The sequence below is a fragment of the Thalassophryne amazonica genome, chromosome 9 (genome assembly GCF_902500255.1).
Source record: "Thalassophryne amazonica chromosome 9, fThaAma1.1, whole genome shotgun sequence".
Classification (NCBI taxonomy): domain Eukaryota; kingdom Metazoa; phylum Chordata; class Actinopteri; order Batrachoidiformes; family Batrachoididae; genus Thalassophryne; species Thalassophryne amazonica.
In genome coordinates, this window is record NC_047111.1 from 50895325 (window position 1) to 50913262 (window position 17938).

Below are 17938 nucleotides of genomic sequence, written 5' to 3' on the forward strand. Positions count from 1 at the left end.
CCCAGCACACCACAGTGTAAAAGAGGACGCTGGCCACCACAGGCTGGTAGAACATCCATAGGAGTTTTCTGCAGATGTTGAACAACCGCAGCCTCCTCAGAAAGTGCAGCCTGCTCTGTCTCTTCCTGTACAGGTGGTTGGTGTGGGTTGTGCAGTCGTTTGCTGTCTTGCACTGTCTCATTTTTTTTGAGAACTGCCTCCTCCACACACTGTTTGTATTTCTTAGTGATTGATGTGAGGTCCAACACATATTCAGTGACTTGGAAAATGTTCACGTATCAACCCCCTAACTTGTCTGAAGAAAAGGGTGCAATTGTTTATGCAACCCATCATTTTGGCTTTTATATTTTTATTTAATTTATGTTGTGTTGTCAAGATTAGTTTTCAGTATGAGGTGAAAGGGCATTATTTAAATTTTTTTATATATAGAAACCTGATTTTTTTTTTTTTTTTTATTTAATGTCATTTCAACATTGAGATGTGTAATCGCTCAAGGGTTCCCATGTTTTCTTTGTCACTGTAGTTTATAATTAATGTTTATGAGCACAATGGTAAGAATATGTGTACGAGGTCTGTTAGAAAAGTAACGGACCTTTTTATTTTTTGCAAAAACTATATGGATTTGAATCACGTGTGATTGCATCAGCCAAGCTTGAACCTTCGTGCGCATGCGTGAGTTTTTTCACGCCTGTCGGTTGCGTCATTCGCCTGTGAGCACGCCTTGTGGGAGGAGTGGTCCAGCCCCCTCGTCGGATTTTCATTGTCAGGAAATTGGCTGATCGACTGCCGCTTTACTGCATCAATATTTTTTCAGAAAGTGTGAGAGACAGCCAAGTGGAAACCATTTGGAAAATTCAGATGGCTTTCGGTGAAGATCTTATGGGGATCACCCGGTTTAGTGACAATTACAACTGGATTAAAGACAACCCACAGCGGCGGATGGCGCGTCGCGCACCGAGCGGCGATCGACAGGCTCAAACGACCAGATAATTTCCAATGTGAATGCTTTGTTGATCCAGGACGTTGTCTGACTACCAGAGAAATGGCAAGAGAGCTGGACATAGCACTTTTTCAGCACATTCCACTGTTACAGGAGTTTTTGTAATGGAAAGAGGAGCGTAGAAATTCGCCACGGAGCCGCTCATGGCGCGGGACAAAAGTACCTCCGTGTTGGTCTCACAGGACAAGCCCTAACATGCCCAGCTCTTGCACCATTCGGAAGATTCAGACGGCTTTCGGTGGCTTTTCAGTCGTGTGACTATCCGAGAAATTGTGGACGAGCTGGACATGCCACAACATGTCCTGTGAGGCTTCATCACGGCGTTGCTTTTTGTTCTGTGCCCTGTGCCTCCGTCCCGACACGCAAATTCCTCCGCACGTCTTTTCATGCCGAAAAAGTGCTGATGTCAAACTCTTCTGCCATTTCTGTGGTAGTCAGACAATGTCCCGGATCAACAAAGCCTTTACTTTGGAAATGAAGGGCACATTCCACTGTTACAGGAGTTTTTTGTCATGAAAAGACATGCGGAGGAATTCGCGCGTCGGGATGGAGGCGCAGGGCACAGAACAAAAAGCAACGCCATGATGAAGCCTCACGGGACATGTTGTGGCATGTCCAGCTTGTCCACAATTTATCGGATAGTCACACGACTGAAAAGCCACTGAAAGCCATCTGAATCTTCCGAATGGTTTCCACTTGGCTGTCTCTCACACTTTCTGAAAAAAGTTTGATGAAGCAAAGCGGCAGTCGATCAGCCAATTTCCTGACAATGAAAATCTGACGAGGGGGCTGGACCACTCCTCCCACAAGGCGTGCTCACAGGCGAATGACGCAACCGACAGGTGTGAAAAAACTCACGCATGCGCACGAAGGTTCAAGCTTGGCTGATGCAATCACACATGATTCAAATCCATATAGTTTTTGCAATAAAGGTCCATTACTTTTCTAACAGACCTTGTATGAGTTGAAAGATAGAATGTTCTAGTCAGTAAAAAAATGGCTAACATTCATTACTTGTTTTTAATAGAGCCTTGTTATTTGATATTTTACTTAAAATTAGACAAGTGTTCTTTCTCTAAACAGGAAACTGAAAGCAGCGGGGTAGAGATGGCAGTATGTCCACACAGAAGTTCCTGGCAGACTAGTCGCACAAACACTGCTGAGCTCATTGAGAGCTGCAAAGGGCCAAAGTGGAGTGTGTAGAAGCACACGTCTGTTTTCTTCAATCCAGTGAGGAACTTGTCCAGTTCTTCATCTGACAGCACTTTTACGGCCACTCAAGATGTCCCCAAGAACACTGCATACGCTTCTAATCAGCGAAAGACATACTGGACTAATTTGCCTCATATAATTGACATTTTAACATTTTAATGAAAACGTGGAGTTATTCAATGAAGCGCAACGTATGGAACAAAAATTAATGATAAATGGAACCAAACAGGAAGAAAATTACACCAGTGGATGTCACTGTTGGAAACAGTCCATATGTCAGGTGGCATACGATCCACTAATCAAATGACAAAGATGTGGCGTCTGAGGCCCATTGTTGCCTGTGCTTATCTCCACATTCGATATCATGAAGCCAGTGACAGTCTATGACTTTCCGTGGACAGGACACCAGTCTGACACAGGAAACTTCCCCAGCCAAGGCCAGCACCCATTTAAAAAGTGGTTGGACTGAGACAATGGAGATTAAATATCTTGTCCAAGGACACAGACAGGTATAATGAGCAGGATTTGAACCCAAATCTACATATTGGCAGGTCACCTCCTCATGCATTCAGCTACATGATCTGTTTGGGTGCAAGATAATGAGTATTAATCTTCTCAAAGCTATCAAGCAGGAACCATTCAAGGAGTCTCTAGCAACACAGAGGCCAAAGAATCCAGTTTGCACTGGGATGTTTCTATGTTTGTAGCCCTTAAGAAGAAACAACCTCTTTAACATCACCTGTCTAATGCTAATTGCACTGTTACAGATCCAAATCTTTATTATGTATGAAATTATACTTGATGATTGTCTGTCATGGAATTGTCTATGACTGACTGACAGGTTTCATCAACACTAGCATATTAGATTACATGAACTTGGAATAAATGTTGAATCATCAAAGATTATTCAGATCCAAACTCCACTACAAACTCCACATCCCAATAAACAGCAACACTTAATGGATTCTTCCATTTTGGTCACTGCACCATGTTTTGAGGAGAGTGACCAAAATGTCTTGAATAAACCGCTTGAAAAGGAAACCTAACCTTCTCTGCCAAGGTCCCACTGATTAACAGCATCATATTATACAATGTTAGAAACTAATATGGGTCAGAAATAAGAACTTACAACCGATATTAAAGACTCAAACCAAAAACATATCATGGATGTTGAACTGATGGATCCTTAACTGTCTGTTTTCAGGTCTCTATGAAACCTGATGGGACTATTACTTGGGCAGATATCTCGAGATGATTAACTGTTGGCGAGAAGTGGACAAAGGTCAACAAAAACATGGTGAGGAAAAACTTTTTTTCTGCTATATCTCTGCAACCAATAGGGCTAGAGAGATCATTTAAAGTTTTTATTGATTGGCTAAATATTTGTGATTGATTGGTTATGTCAACGATCAGACATAGTTTCTGTGTAGGCTCTCAGTTGTCCAGGTGGTTTCCATAGTAGAGAAGCTTGAATCTTCGACTCAAGCAAGCCAGTCCAGTCGAAGATTCAAGATTCTCTACAATCAGACATAGATGTGTTATATTTCCATTGTGGTCCTCGGGGAGGGGAGGGGTGTCAAAATCCAACCCTTCATTCACATTGTGATACTTTGGCAATGGATCAAGCAGAGCATTGCCTGTTGGGGTGAAATACATTGGAGACCTAGTCTGCCCTGTGGCTGCTATGGTAACTATGAAGGCTCAACAGGAACCCTGGACACAAGATGGCTAATGGGGCTCTGGTGAAACAAGAAATCCCCATTGGTGGATCAGGTGGAGGAGATGATAGCTTGCAACCAAACGGTGGTGGATGGAGGCTTCAGGAAGTTCTCAGACCCTGATTGTCTGGGATTGGACCAGGCTAAGGACTTGCCAAGGACCATGTGTTTGTCAGTGTCCAACAACATTCCCATGTTAAACAAACCCATGCATAGGCGTCTCTAGACCGACCCTGGATGTAGATTTTCTCCGCATCCACCATTCCGTCTAGGAATCAATCAAGAGACAATCTTCCTTACTAGCAAGGGATTGCCATGATGGTCCCTTGATGATTTAAAAGCAATTGAAAAATGAAACCCCTAAACTATACCAGGTGGTATGGATGCATATTCATATTCATATTCAATTCATATTCCCCTCTTGCTTGCCTCTACTGGTGGTTGGCTCTCACTGCGGTATTGTATCACTTCCTGTTCCGGAGCACAGCGGTGTTTTTCTGTATCTGTTAGCTGTTTAATCTGCGCAGTTAGATTGATCTAGTTATCTAGATTACGATTTGTTTCCCAGTGTAATCTTTACGTGCCTTAACTAAAGCACTCTTTCTGCTGAATCACCTCTAAATTATTTACACATTATTCACTTTGTGTGTTTTTAGGAATCCGCTAGCTTAGCGTAGCTACTAGCTCTTAGCCGATTTAGCATGGCGGCTTCTCCTGTCTCTCCCGCACTTTTCTGCTCTGGGTGTGAAATGTTTAGTTATTCCTTGGCCTCCTTTAGCAGTAACGGTACTTGTAATAAGTGTAGCTTATTCGTAGCTTTGGAGGCCAGGCTGGGCGAATTGGAGACTCGGCTCCGCACCGTGGAAAATTCTACAGCTAGCCAGGCCCCTGTAGTCGGTGCGGACCAAGGTAGCTTAGCCGCCGTTAGTTACCCCCTGGCAGATCCCGAGCAGCCGGGAAAGCAGGCTGACTGGGTGACTGTGAGGAGGAAGCGTAGCCCTAAACAGAAGCCCCGTGTACACCGCCAACCCGTTCACATCTCTAACCGTTTTTCCCCACTCGACGACACACCCACCGAGGATCAAACTCTGGTTATTGGCGACTCTGTTTTGCGAAATGTGAAGTTAGCAACACCAGCAACCATAGTCAATTGTCTTCCGGGGGCCAGAGCAGGCGACATTGAAGGAAATTTGAAACTGCTGGCTAAGGCTAAGCGTAAATTTGGTAAGATTGTAATTCACGTCGGCAGTAATGACACCCGGTTACGCCAATCGGAGGTCACTAAAATTAACATTAAATCGGTGTGTAACTTTGCAAAAACAATGTCGGACTCTGTAGTTTTCTCTGGGCCCCTCCCCAATCAGACCGGGAGTGACATGTTTAGCCGCATGTTCTCCTTGAATTGTTGGCTGTCTGAGTGGTGTCCAAAAAATGAGGTGGGCTTCATAGATAATTGGCAAAGCTTCTGGGGAAAACCTGGTCTTGTTAGGAGAGACGGCATCCATCCCACTTTGGATGGAGCAGCTCTCATTTCTAGAAATCTGGCCAATTTTCTTAAATCCTCCAAACCGTGACTATCCAGGGTTGGGACCAGGAAGCAGAGTTGTAGTCTTACACACCTCTCTGCAGCTTCTCTCCCCCTGCCATCCCCTCATTACCCCATCCCTGTAGAGACGGTGCCTGCTCCCAGACTACCAATAACCAGCAAAAATCTATTTAAGCATAAAAATTCAAAAAGAAAAAATAATATAGTACCTTCAACTGCACCACAGACTAAAACAGTTAAATGTGGTCTATTAAACATTAGGTCTCTCTCTTCTAAGTCCCTGTTGGTAAATTATATAATAATTGATCAACATATTGATTTATTCTGCCTTACAGAAACCTGGTTACAGCAGGATGAATATGTTAGTTTAAATGAGTCAACACCCCCGAGTCACACTAACTGTCAGAATGCTCGTAGCACGGGCCGGGGCGGAGGATTAGCAGCAATCTTCCATTCCAGCTTATTAATTAATCAAAAACCCAGACAGAGCTTTAATTCATTTGAAAGCTTGACTCTTAGTCTTGTCCATCCAAATTGGAAGTCCCAAAAACCAGTTTTATTTGTTATTATCTATCGTCCACCTGGTCGTTACTGTGAGTTTCTCTGTGAATTTTCAGACCTTTTGTCTGACTTAGTGCTTAGCTCAGATAAGATAATTATAGTGGGCGATTTTAACATCCACACAGATGCTGAGAATGACAGCCTCAACACTGCATTTAATCTATTATTAGACTCTATTGGCTTTGCTCAAAATGTAAATGAGTCCACCCACCACTTTAATCATATCTTAGATCTTGTTCTGACTTATGGTATGGAATAGAAGACTTAACAGTATTCCCTGAAAACTCCCTTCTGTCTGATCATTTCTTAATAACATTTACATTTACTCTGATGGACTACCCAGCAGTGGGGAATAAGTTTCATTACACTAGAAGTCTTTCAGAAAGCGCTGTAACTAGGTTTAAGGATATGATTCCTTCTTTATGTTCTCTAATGCCATATACCAACACAGTGCAGAGTAGCTACCTAAACTCTGTAAGGGAGATAGAGTATCTCGTCAATCGTTTTACATCCTCATTGAAGACAACTTTGGATGCTGTAGCTCCTCTAAAAAAGAGAGCTTTAAATCAGCAGTGCCTGACTCCGTGGTATAACTCACAAACTCGTAGCTTAAAGCAGATAACCCGTAAGTTGGAGAGGAAATGGCGTCTCACTAATTTAGAAGATCTTCACTTAGCCTGGAAAAAGAGTCTGTTGCTCTATAAAAAAGCCCTTCGTAAAGCTAGGACATCTTTCTACTCATCACTAATTGAAGAAAATAAGAACAACCCCAGGTTTCTTTTCAGCACTGTAGCCAGGCTGACAGAGTCAGAGCTCTATTGAGCTGAGTATTCCATTAACTTTAACTAGTAATGACTTCATTACACAATATCTCTAAAATCAGAAAGGTCTTGTCTCAGAGTGATGCTGAAAAACTAATTCATGCATTTATTTCCTCTAGGCTGGACTATTGTAATTCATTATTATCAGGTTGTCCTAAAAGTTCCCTAAAAAGCCTTCAGTTAATTCAAAATGCTGCAGCTAGAGTACTGACGGGGACTAGAAGGAGAGAGCATATCTCACCCATATTGGCCTCTCTTCATTGGCTTCCTGTTAATTCTAGAATAGAATTTAAAATTCTTCTTCTTACTTATAAGGTTTTGAATAATCAGGTCCCATCTTATCTTAGGGACCTCGTAGTACCATATCACCCCAATAGAGCGCTTCGCTCTCAGACTGCAGGCTTACTTGTAGTTCCTAGGGTTTGTAAGAGTAGAATGGGAGGCAGAGCCTTCAGCTTTCAGGCTCCTCTCCTGTGGAACCAGCTCCCAATTCAGATCAGGGAGACAGACACCCTCTCTACTTTTAAGATTAGGCTTAAAACTTTCCTTTTTGCTAAAGCTTATAGTTAGGGCTGGATCAGGTGACCCTGAACCATCCCTTAGTTATGCTGCTATAGACGTAGACTGCTGGGGGGTTCCCATGATGCACTGTTTCTTTCTCTTTTTGCTCTGTATGCACCACTCTGCATTTAATCATTAGTGACTGATCTCTGCTCCCCTCCACAGCATGTCTTTTTCCTGGTTCTCTCCCTCAGCCCCAACCAGTCCCAGCAGAAGACTGCCCCTCCCTGAGCCTGGTTCTGCTGGAGGTTTCTTCCTGTTAAAAGGGAGTTTTTCCTTCCCACTGTAGCCAAGTGCTTGCTCACAGGGGGTCGTTTTGACCATTGGGGTTTTACATAATATTGTATGGCCTTGCCTTACAATATAAAGCGCCTTGGGGCAACTGTTTGTTGTGATTTGGCATATAAAAAAATTGATTGATTGATATTAACATTTCTAAAATCTTCTATTTCAAATTATTGAATATATATATATATATGAGTGACAAATGTAAATCTTGGAAATAATCCTCAAAGCCAAAGGCACTTCCATTTCCGCAGCACACGCGACCATTTTGTGTCCCCGATCACGTATGTTTGGCCCACTTAAGGCGTTTGTTTAATCGGTGACGTCATAGAGGGGCGGAGACTGGAGCGTTCAAATAACAGCCTCCCCCAATATAATCTTCCAATTTAGCTTCCTACGTTTTAGCGTATTCTCGTTTCTGCTTCTTTTGTGATTTTTAAGTTTTTGTTTGTTTGTTTTTTTGCCCCTTTTATTCACCTCTCGTCTGTTTTATTTTTTAAAATATAATGCGGCTGTTCTCTGAACACACATCGAAAAACCTGCTTTTTACAAAACGATTTTGGCTAACGGCTTACTGCTAGTCTTTTTTGTTGCTTTCGGTGATTATGGGTAAATAAAATAAATATCCGGATAAATGCGCCTGCCGTCGATGAGATATCCTGCTCAAGTCCAAGAGGTAAGAGGAGGAAAAACAAATGTATGTTTTTGGCAGTAGTTCGTTGTTATCCCGCCTGGACTTTCAGTCAGCAAACAGCGTTAAAGTCACATAAAATCACTTCAACGCTGCACATTTCAATCTTCGACGTCGCGTTTATTGTTTTGTTTTTGCAGCTGTGCGCTGTGTAAAATGTGAAAAATGGCGATATTGTCGAACAGTCGTATTTCCTGCTGGAGTTGTTTACACATTTTTGTTCACTCTGCCTCAAAACGGAACATCACGTAACTGTACAGATGCACAGCCTGTCCGAATTTCAATTATTTTTTTCTAAGCTAATGTATGATCCCATCATTTAAAAACATGTCATTTATTATTATATTTGTAGTCCGTTTAAACTGTCGTGCCCAGATGTGCAACATACAGTTCTTGTTGTTGTTATTCTGGTGTCATTTTTGTACCACTTTTACCACTTTTCCTCTGCACTTACTTTAATTACAGGATTATACTTGTATTTAAAATATTTTTAGTTATTCGCTACTGAAATGCATTTTCTGCAAGAAAATTAATAAATAAAAATCTGTAATGCTGAGGCTGCTATGCTGAGCTTGTTTCTCAATTACAACAATAAAACACATCTATGAGGGCTGTCAATAAAGTATAGGTCCTTTTTATTTTTTTCAAAAACTATATGGATTTCATTCATATGTTTTTACGTCAGACATGCTTGAACCCTCGTGCGCATGCGTGAGTTTTTCCACGCCTGTCGGTGACGTCATTCGCCTGTGAGCACTCCTTGTGGGAGGAGTCGTCCAGCCCCTCGTCGGAATTCCTTTGTCTGAGAAGTTGCTGAGAGACTGGCGCGTTGTTTGATCAAAATTTTTTCTAAACCTGTGAGACACATCGAAGTGGACACGGTTCGAAAATTAAGCTGGTTTTCAGTGAAAATTTTAACGGCTGATGAGAGATTTTGAGGTGATACTGTCGCTTTAAGGACTTTTCACGGTGCGAGACGTCGCTCAGCGTTCTCAGGCGGCGTTGTCGGCCTGTTTCAAGCTGAAAACCTCCACATTTCAGGCTCTATTGATCCAGGACGTCGTGAGAGACCAGAGAAGTTTCAGAAGAAGTCGGTTTCAGCATTTTATCTGGATATTCCACTGTTAAAGGAGATTTTTTTTTAATGAAAGACGTGCGGACGGGTCCGCGCGCCGGGACGCAGCCGGCGCGGTGCGGCGGCACAGGAAAAACACCTCCGTGTTGATAACCAATTGTAAAATCCAGGCGGCTTTTGATGACTTTCAGTGGAGTGAGTATATGAGAAATTGTTTAACAGCTGGACATGTTCCAACTTGTCCTTAAGGCTTCCAACGGAGGTGTTTTTACTGTGGCGGCGCGTCGCAGCGGCTGCGAGCCGACGCTGCAATCCGTCCGCACGTCTTGCATTAAACAAATCTCCTTTAACAGTGGAATATCCGGATAAAATGCTGAAACTTCTGTTCTCTCACGACGTCCTGGATCAATAGAGCCTGAAATGTGGAGGTTTTCAGCTTGAAACAGGCTGACGACGGCGCCTGAGAGCGCTGCACGACGTCTCGCACCGTGGGAAGTCCTTAAAGCGACAGTATCACCTCAAAATCTCTCATCAGCTGTTAAAATTTTCACCGAAAACCAGCTTAATTTTTCGAACCATGTCCACTTCGATGTGTTTCACAGGTTTAGAAAAAATTTTGATCAAACAAAGCGCCAGTCTCTCAGCAACTTCTCAGACAAAGGAATTCCGACATGGGGCTGGATGACTCCTCCCACAAGTAGTGCTCACAGGCGAATGACGTCACCGACAGGCGTGGAAAAAACTCACGCATGCGCACGAGGGTTCAAGCATGTCTGACGTAAAAACATATGAATGAAAATCCATATAGTTCTTGAAAAAAATAAAAAGGACCTACTTTTAGACAGACCTCGTAAACAGTCTTAGCACAGCAGAAGTGGCAGACATTCATTTTCCGGCAGTGAGATGGCACCGTAGGATGTAGCTGGCACCTGTATTTGTTTGCCTTCCTCTACCATGTGTTTGTAATGTGTGTTCAGTGTGGTTTTGCATTGTCCTGTTGAAAAATGCATGAACGTTCCTGGAAAAGATGTTGTCTTGAAAGCAGCATATGTTGCTCTAAAATACTTTTCTGCATTAATGGTGCCATCGCAGAAGTTTTACCTTTGCTAAGGGTACTACCATGACAGACTCTGGGGTTTGGATTGTTGCTGATGAGTCTTGATGAGCCTTTTTGTTTTTGGTCTGGAGCACACTGCTTCTTTCTTCCAAAAAATATCTGGCATACTGATTCATCTGACCACAATACACATTCTGTGTGATGTCCAACCCAGATGCTTCCAAGCCCAGAGACTTCAACAACACTTATGAACAAGGTTAACACAAGTCTTCTATTTTGCACAGTAAAATTTTAAGTGACGTTTGTGAATGTAACTCTATATTATAGTGCTTGACAAAGGTTTCCCAAAGTTATCCCTTGCCCATGTGGTTATATCAGCTATTGATGAATGACTGTTGTTGATTCAGTGTCCTCTGATGGATTGGAGATTTTGGGTGTTCATCTTAGGCTTGTCTTTATCCACTGACATTCCTCTAGATTCCTTGAATGGTTAATGATATTTTTTCACTATACATGCAGAAATACACAAATTCCTTCCAGTCTTTGGGGGATTTTTTTTTTTTTTTTTTTTTAATGGACAAACTGATGATCCTCAGCCTTTTTAGTTCTCAAAGACCAGACTTTGCATGGATACGGCTTTGTACCAAGTCATGATTACAATCACAGTTGACATCAGGTGTTTTAAACGTTTTTTTAACCTCATTACTAGCTTGAATTGTCTCATAACAACTTTTTTTGCAATGTGCTGCTGGCCTTAAATGCAGCAATGGGTGTATATTTACAAATGAAATGTAGTAGACCACATGAAATATCTATGGTTCATACTGTCAGCAATGAAATAGAAGGCAGAATAAATGTCAGGATCACTGCAGATTTTTTTATTGCATTTTTCATATCCTCCAAGTTCTTCTGATTTGAGGTTGTAGAAAATCTATAGATTACGGTATAAATCTCCTCCAAAACAATGTCACTCTCCTTCATTTGCTTGGAATCATCATTTCAGTTTCTTTTCTTCTGCACCGATTTGCTTAATCTGAACAGCTAGAGTGTGCTTTTTTTTTTTTTTAACCAATGGGTACCATCACCAAATCAGCATACGAGTCAGTGAAAAGCCACTGTCTTGTTGACGAGTACAGAAGGCACAACACTCATTGAGGTGACTTGTCATCGACTCTTGAGGCCAGATAGCAGCCGTCGGCTCAGTGTGTACGCAGTCATCTCATCTGAGCAGGTTGGTTGGCAAGATGAAAGACGGAAAAAACATTCAGTGAGACAGAGTGATTTGAAAAAGCACACATAAAAATTCTAAACAGCTGTGTATTATTAAAATAATAATTACTAAACAAAGTTCACTTTTATATCTGATTTTAATGTGTGATCTGGCCCTTTAACAGTGAGAATGTGTTCAAGTGGGTATACTGTTTTGCTCCTTTTCCCTTAAAAGCAAAGCCTGATCGTCAGTGTAGTTAACAAGTCTTTTTTTCTGTTGATGGACTAAAGTCTCCAAATAAGAGTTCAAACTTGTTGGGTCAAACATGATATTTCTCATGTGGTTTCTTTTTGGTTTGTTTGTTTTTTTTTTATCATTTTTGTGGGATTTACTCTCCAATTATAAGTGGTCCTTGTAAAGCCTACAGTGTTAGAAGTACAGTGCATCCAGAATTTCCACATCTTATTTTAATGCTACAGCCTTGTTGCGAAATGATTTAAATTCATTTTTCCACAAAATTCACACAATACCCCATAATGACAATGTGAAAAAGGATTTTTGAGATGTTTGCAAATTAAAAAAAAATATAAAATAAACCCTTAAGGAATCACGTGTACATTGTATTCACAGCCTTTGTCGCAAAGCTCAAAATTGAGTTCAGGGGCATCCTGTTTCCACTGATCATCCTTTACAGTGCATCCAGAATTTCCACATCTTATTTTAATGTTACAGCCTTGTTGCAAAATGATTTAAATTCATTTTTCCACAAAATTCACACAATACCCCATAATGACAATGTGAAAAAGGATTTTTGAGATGTTTGCAAATTAAAAAAATATATAAAATAAACCCTTAAGAAATCACGTGTACATTGTATTCACAGCCTTTGCCGCAAAGCTCAAAATTGAGTTCAGGGGCATCCTGTTTCCACTGATCATCCTTGAGATGTTTCTACAGCTTAATTGGAGTCCACCTGGGGTAAATTCAATTGTCTGGACATGATTTGTAAAGGCACACACCTATTTACGTATAAGGTCCCGCAGTTGCCAGTGTATGTCAGAGCACAAACCAAGGATGAAATCAAAGGAATTGTCTGTAGACCTCTGAAGCCTGGTTCACATGGCAGGATTTTAAAATTGTCTAAGTTTCCAAAACCTGAGAGACAGCACATGTGGAGATAAAAAAACAAAAACAAATCATAGCTCCAACAGTGTTGGTCGTACATTGTGTGGTGTTCAGCCACACAGTAAGGACAACAACACCACACACAGGAAATCTTGCAAAATCTCGTCAGAAAATGACTTCAGAGTAAATAAACGGAGATACTTTGTGGACTATTTACAACAGAGGAAAAAAACAATAGAAAAAGAAAAGGCGTTCTTTAAAGGAATGGAGATAGCGCGACCACCAGACTTCTGGTAAGTCAGAACAGCTGTTTTGATTTTATTTTCCGCTCCGTGTGTCCGTCACCTCACTTTCTGATTGGCTGCACGTCACATTCAGCAGGCTTTGTGGTCGGAGGACACCACACGTGCTGCGATATCGGGCCAAGACAATCCAACATGTTGGATATCCCCGATTTGTGATGGGAGCGCCCCTGATGTCCTTCCGTGCAGATCAGAGCACTCTTAACACACCACACACGACAGGAATATCTGATAAGATCATCTTTAGCATCATCACGATTGTCGGTGTGTCCTTAAGATTGTCAGAATGGGGAAGATTGGGGCCGATATCAGCCTAATTATCTTGCCGTGTGAACCTGTCTTTAGACACAAATCTAGGAAAGAGTACAAAAGCATTTCTGCTGCTTAGAAGGTCCAGTGACCACAGTGGCCTCCATCTGTACATGGAAGAAGTTTGCATTCACCAGGACTCTACCTAGAGCTGGCTGCCCCTCTAAACTGAGTGATGGTCACTCTGTCAGAACTCCAGTGGCCTGTATGGTAGGGTGGCCAGGCGGAAGCCACTTCTTTGGTAAAGGCACATGGTAGCCCGCCTGGAGTTTACCTAAAGGCGCCTGAAGGACTCTGACCAAAATTCTCTGGTATGATGAGACAAAGACTGAACTCTTTGTTGTGAATGCCAGGCATCATGTTTGGAGGAAACCAGGCACCATCCCTACAGTGAAGCATGGTGGAGGCAACATCATGCTGTGGGGATGTTTTTCAGGGGCAGGAACTGAGAGACTAGTCAGGACTGAGGGAAAGATGAATGCAGCAATGTTTAGAGACATCCTGGATGAAAACCTGCTCCAGAGCGCTCTTGACCTCAGACTGGGGTGAGGTTCATCTTTCAGCTGGACAACACACAGCCAAGATATCAAAGAAGTGGCTTCAGGACAACTGTGTGAATGTACTTGAGCCCAGACCTGAATCCGATTAAACATCTCTGGAGAGATCAGAAAATGGCTGTACACCGACGCTCTCCATCCAACTTGATGGAGCTTGAGAGGTGCTGCAAAGAGGAACGGGCAGAACTGCCCTGCATCAACAAAGTATTGAGCAATGGGTGTGAATATTTATGTGATTCATTATTTTTTTTTATTTTTAATAAATTTGCAAAAAAAAAAGTAAAAAAAAAAAAAAAAAATCATCTCTACCTCCTCTCCATCAGGTGTATGTGCCCTGGGTGCAGCCTGGCCTGTGCTGTGGTGGTGATGAAGAAACCAGAAGCTGTGGAGAGCTGTCGGCTGGACGGCCTGCTGGAAGCTGCGCTGGTCAGGGAGGCTCGTCTCTGGAAGGTTCCCGTCTTCAAGGCCGACTGCATCCAGGTGAGGAGATTTGCATCCTTGCGTGGAAGTATTGAAATTGTTGACCTGTATCTGTTGAAGGTGTTCAGGTGAGCAGTGCTATTTTTAGTGTGTATTTGCACTCTGCACTGGACCGTGACTGAGCGCATTGAACCCCCAAAGTCCAGTTTGTGTGACAAGTGAGTGCTCTTGGCCAGCCCTGTGATGCATGTTTGGGCCGACTTGCGGACGTGGTATGGGTGTGGTCCATCTCTCATTTGTATCAAGTTTTCTATCCTGTGCTATTTGGTCATGATAAATACTACTGTAAATGAGTTCACCTCCTTTATAGGGCTAACTCAGTAAATCACTCAAAATGAAAGCTCTCGTTTTGTTGACGTAGACATGGGGGGGGTGTTAGGGCACAGTCCAAGGCATCTGGGCCTATTGTGAGGATGCCCATAAACTGATTATTTCAGCTGGCATTTTACCAGCTGTATATGGAAAATGGATGGCTGGAAGCAGGGTACATTCACTAACCTGTAGTTTCCTTTGACCATGCAGGGTGCCGACATCTCTTCATCCCAACACCAAGACGTCATCATTTGGCTCGGAGACATGAACAGGCTGTTGCACTTCTGTCCAGAGACCTTTGCGCTGGCAGTCTGTGTCCTTAAACGCCTACTGTCAACAGTCAAGGTATTTATTTAAAAAAAAAAGTTTCAGTTCACTTCCTAAAGTTGGCTCTTACTGCTTTGTGGATGAAGATACTAAAATAGTATGTTTTTACATTATTGGAACTAGAGGGAGCCGGAAATGGTGTCATTACTTTCTGCAGTCTGTCTATAGATACATTTCTTATACTCTTCTGTTTTTGGCCCATTAACCCCAAACTAGTGGTCTGTGTGCAGCGGAATGAATGAAGGTGTTAAACTGCATCTATATTAGTCTTCAAAAGGTACTGTGAATCTGGCTGCAGAGACAAACCTCAAGTCCTTTGTAGCTCATTTACCTGTGATTCTGCATGTCTAAGTTGATATGTTGGGTGACCCCTGTCAACCCCTGCCTATTTGCTGTGTAATGTGGACTTGCATCAGGAAGGGCATCTGATGTAGAACTTGTGCCAAATCAACACATGCTGATCCACCTCAGATCAGCTGTGGTGACCCCAAGTGAAACAAGGGAGAAGTCAAAGGATTTACAATTACATTTGGAGTATCCTGAATTCAAACATTTATGTGTGTGTGGGGGGGGCACAGTCCTCCTGCTGCTGAAGTTTCGATGCTTCTCCTTGTCAGCTTTTCTTCATTTTTGTACAGATGAAAATTGGACCGTTTTAATACTTATATGCATTTGTTGTTGTTGTAACTACTCATTTGCTCTTGATATGAAAAATTTTATTTTCTGCGCTGGTAACAGCATCGGGTTTGGGTGGCAAAAATGTTGATGAATGGATGAGTTGATTCATAGCAGCCAGATTGTGTGGATTAACTCAAATGATAAATGCTTGTAACTTTTTTTGTTTTCTGCATTTGCTGGAATTGTCTTAGTTTGGAAGTGTTGTGGTCTCTATGGGCTGCTGTAGTGTTGTACTGGATTTATCAAACAATGAGGTAATGGTGAGGAAAATCTGCAAAGACCACGTGAGACTTTTAAACAGGGTCACTAAAGTGACACCAAATATTGACTGATCATGTTTACCCCCCCCAGGTGTAACTGATCTCTAAGCTTTGTGATCTTTGTAACCACATGTACTGTTTCTTGTCTTCAGGCTCAACCAAAATACCTGAAGTGTATTGCATTTACCTCGTTGGTGCTGGCTGCCAAAATCAATGAGGAAGATGAGGTACGATATAAAACATGACCTTCAATACAAGGTGATAAATGATTTAAAAAAAAAAAAAAAAAAAAAAACAGACACCTGTGCTATTTGAAAACGATAAGTTTAATTGTTCCTCTTTGTTGGCATCTGTTTAAACAGGCAATAGGTTCTGTTAAAGACCTGGTTGTGCAGAGCGGATGCAACTTTTCAACAGCGGAGATTGTTCGCATGGAGAAGATCATTCTTGACAAGCTGCACTGGGATCTGTATACCGCAACAGCAGTCGACTTCATTCACATAGTAAGTTACATTTCAGCACACGCACGGCAAACACAATGATCCTGGAGTCAGAGCTGAATATTCAAACGTGCCTCAACCTGAGCTCACTGGACTTTGAGATGATTTGTGAACTCAGGACTTTAAAATACAGCAGTTCATAACGACACTCTTCGTTGCACCAGAGTAGCGTTCAAAGCGATCTCTTCCCACCCTGACAGTAAAGAATTGGGCCAATGTGTGTGTTGTCTTACATCCCTTGTTATCAGCAATATTTAAGTCCTAGTTTAGGCATGTTCTGCCCTAAAAACGGATTCACTGTAGCAAAGACTGAAATTAAGTCACAACATTTAGTCCCAAATTGGTGTTTACTTCCTGGGAGAAAAAAAACCATTGGTTCTCTCACTTAACCTAATGCTGTTGGGCCACAGAGATGGTTTAGGAGTTAATCTTGGATAATTTTTTTTTTTTTGTGCTGGTCTGACACAGTGGCAGCAAATGTGATTCTTGCTTGGTGGTTTCCATGATATTCTATTATTTTTAAGCAGAAAGGTTTTGCAGAATCAACTGACACACAAACATGAAACACTCATTAAGTCTGGTTCACACAGCAAGATTTTAAAATTATCTGTAGGTTTCCAAACCCTGAGAGACCACACACGTGGAGATAAAAAAAAAATCATAGATCCAACAGTTTTGATCGTACAGTGTGTGATGTGCAGCCACACAGTAAAGTCAACACACCACACACAGACATTCCCAGGTCAGACAGAGAATCTCACAAAATCTCTCAAGATTAAACGTTACTTCAGAGTAAACAAACGTAGATAGTTTGTGGGCTATTTACGACGGAGGGGGGAAAAAAAAAACACGATCCAAAAGGAAAAGGCATTTTTTAAATGAGCGGAGACAGCGCAACCACCGGAATTTCTGGTTAGTCATGGCAGTCCGTTTGATTTTAGATCCCGCTTCGTGCATCCGTCACCTCGCTTTCTGATTGGCTGCATGTCACATTCAGCAGGCTGTGTGCTAGATTATGGTCTTGGGACACCACATGCACTGTGATATGGGGCCAAGACAATCCAACATGTTGAATATCCCCGATTTGCGGTCTGAGCGCCCCTGACGTCCGTCCGAGCAGATCAGAGCGCTCTTACATGGCAGAAATATCTGATAAGATTATCTTTGGCGTCACCAAGATAGTCGGGGTGTCCTTAAGATTGTCAGAATGGGAAGATTGGGTCCGATAGTGGCCTAATTATCTTGCTGTGTGAACTAGGGATTGCACGAGTAAAATAACAATTCAACCCTTCATGTGCTTTAGGTGCAGTTCGTGCTTTCTGATGGCTGATGCCGGATGTAGTAACAAACA

General features: G+C 42.1%; 1 protein-coding gene and 1 long non-coding RNA gene across 2 annotated transcripts; one reads left to right on the forward strand and one right to left on the reverse strand.

Moving 5' to 3' along the window:
• The first annotated feature begins 8082 nt into the window (after nucleotides 1–8082).
• Nucleotides 8083–16709, forward strand: ccni2 (cyclin I family, member 2). Its single transcript, XM_034178028.1, has 5 exons — nucleotides 8083–8380; nucleotides 14354–14510; nucleotides 15033–15167; nucleotides 16240–16314; nucleotides 16450–16709. Exons 2-5 carry the CDS (start codon nucleotides 14358–14360, stop codon nucleotides 16627–16629), a joined length of 543 nt encoding a protein of 180 aa, XP_034033919.1. The 5' UTR covers nucleotides 8083–8380; nucleotides 14354–14357; the 3' UTR covers nucleotides 16630–16709.
• A 113-nt stretch (nucleotides 16710–16822) lies between these two features.
• Nucleotides 16823–17938, reverse strand: LOC117517106. Its single transcript, XR_004562650.1, has 2 exons — nucleotides 17855–17938; nucleotides 16823–17164 (listed from the first exon to the last, which is right to left on the reverse strand). It is a non-coding gene; the product is annotated as an uncharacterized LOC117517106 (long non-coding RNA).